Genomic DNA, 2,269 nt, shown 5'->3' with positions numbered 1-2,269 from the left:
TCTTCACTGCAATTCTTGTGTTGTGACAATCACTAACTAGGAGGTTAACTTGACCTTCCTTTGAAGGGACTCAAATATGGAATCAAACTTTGTCACTTTGGGTGATTAAAAAAATAACAGGCCACAAATCAAAAATATATAAAATCCATCTAAGCAATCAAAAACTCTTGAGAAGATAACAGGAAACTTAAAGTCATATTGTTCTTATTGATTTTGATCCAAGGAAGAATAGGATAACAATTTACACAATTTAGCATTCCATGTAGTTGGGCTTTTAGTCATATTCAGAGAAATAATGGTGTTTTATAAAAGGGATGATTTTATCTAATTTCTCTTCAGAAGGTGGTGTCTCTTTCAAGAAATTGTAGATGTTGACCTAAAAAGAATAAGGAATATATATCAGTTTCCTCCATTCAGCCTATGATGTTAGGATTAGAAAAAAGTTAGGACTGTACATCCTATTATTGAGTATAGAGAGTTTTTCCAATAATAAAACTAGTAATGATAACAATAGCTATCTTTCATATAGTGCTTAAAGTTGCAAATGTCTTCATATTGTTACATTTTGTTCTCACAAAAACTCTGTAAAATAAGTGCTATCATTATCTCTATTTAATAGATGAGGAACCTGAGGCAGACAGAGATTGTGCCTGTACCACACAGCTAGTAAATATCTTAGTTAAGATTGAATTCAAATTTTCCTGATTCTGCATTCAAGATTCCATTCATTATGTCACTAAAGGAACTACTAGCTAGGTTATGAAGACATGGGCAATGCTAGGCACAAGGAATGAAATGTGGGGAAGTTTTAAATAGGAGAATATCCAAAATGACAATATATTAATAGTATTTAATTGGATGAGAATGCACATTAAAAACCAAAATAAACCTAAATCTTAATTCAATAGGAATCAGTATAAAAAGGACTATCAGGAAACTGCACTTTTACAACAAAACTAGACGTTAATTCCATAACATAGAAAACTGTTCCTAAAAAGCAACATCAATGGGAAGTAAGCAAAATAGAGAAAGACTATAAATACCAAAGTATGAAGGTGATGATGAGGGACATGAAGTGTTAAGTTGGATGAATAATCAGAAGAAGAAGGATAAGAATGGACTGGACCTGTCATTTAATTAGTAAAATTAATTTAATTAGGGAACTCCAAAAGGAGGAAACTCATCTCTCCCAGTATAAGTCTAGGCATCTTCCCTGCATATTCTTAGAGAGCTACGTAGGGCAATGAGAGGTTGGACTTATCCCAAGTCACCCATCCAGGAAGATGTGTTCAAGTCAGATATCAAACCTGATCTTAGGTATTCCTGGTTCAGAGGCCGGCTCTCTCCATCCCTTATGCCATGTTGCTTCTCATCATGGTAAAAATAAAAGTTATATAATAATGGGAGGCAAGTAGTGTTCAAAGAAAAGTTCGGGGAACCCACATGTATTTGTGAAAGAAAATCAATAAAATATAACCTTTCATAACCAAGTTCCTAATTCTTTAGCTAGATGTGCACCCTACAATAAAGACAGCTTTACCTCATGCTGTCATAAAATGCCTGAGTTGTGATGTTTTGGGGTTCAGGAAGTATTTGGAAGTTAATTATTTTCCAGACAAACACTTTTTACCTGCAAAGTTTTCTATAGTGAGTCCTGCTAATTTGTGATTTTTGATTGTTCAATTGCAAGCTGATGAAAGATTTCTGGAAAGAGAGAAGAGTGATAGCCATTTTTTCTCAGTCTAGCCTCCAATCTTACATGACAAAATAATTAAAATGTTAAGAAGGAAATGTTTTTCTACAAGGTAACTTCTATTGAAGCAAACAAAAAAAAAACCAGAAAGTCACATTATTAACTCAGTGTTCCTATCTCCTTTCTATATTGATAACATATCGCTGACCTCAAAAAGTATTCACTTCAAACTCAACACAGATGAAGTGGTGCTTCTGCTATACCCTTAAAATATCCCCTTGGCAGGAACTCAGCTTGACCCTCACAACAGGAAAGAGCATAGCACTTGCTCAGACTCAGCAAAAGAAGAGACAAAAGGGTGCAACTGTGCCTGGTGTGGGTATCAACAGTATCAATTGTAAGACAAAAGGTGAGGGGAGAGAGAGAGAGAGAGAGAGAGAGAGAGAGAGAGAGAGAGAGAGAGAGAGAGAGAGAGAGAGAGAGAAAGAGAGAGAGAGAGAGAGAGAGAGAGAGAGAGAGAGAGAGAGAGAGAGAGAGAGAGGAAGAGAAGAGAAAAAAGAAAAGAAAAGAAGAGAA

At 35.2% G+C, this 2,269-nt stretch overlaps 1 protein-coding gene across 1 annotated transcript in view; it reads right to left on the bottom strand.

Moving 5' to 3' along the window:
* Positions 1 to 268: 268 nt before the first annotated feature.
* Positions 269 to 2,269, bottom strand: part of CD163 (CD163 molecule) — a 66,625-nt gene continuing 64,624 nt past the window's right edge. Inside the window, exon 18 of the mRNA XM_044679273.1 lies at positions 269 to 376. Within this exon, the coding sequence (XP_044535208.1) occupies positions 336 to 376 (41 nt within the window). The 3' untranslated portion in view covers positions 269 to 335. The remainder of the gene's footprint in view (positions 377 to 2,269) is intronic.

This window comes from Gracilinanus agilis, chromosome 5 (genome assembly GCF_016433145.1).
Source record: "Gracilinanus agilis isolate LMUSP501 chromosome 5, AgileGrace, whole genome shotgun sequence".
Taxonomy (NCBI): domain Eukaryota; kingdom Metazoa; phylum Chordata; class Mammalia; order Didelphimorphia; family Didelphidae; genus Gracilinanus; species Gracilinanus agilis.
Note: the sequence above shows the minus strand (reverse complement) of the source record. Positions and strands in the feature narration are given on the sequence as shown.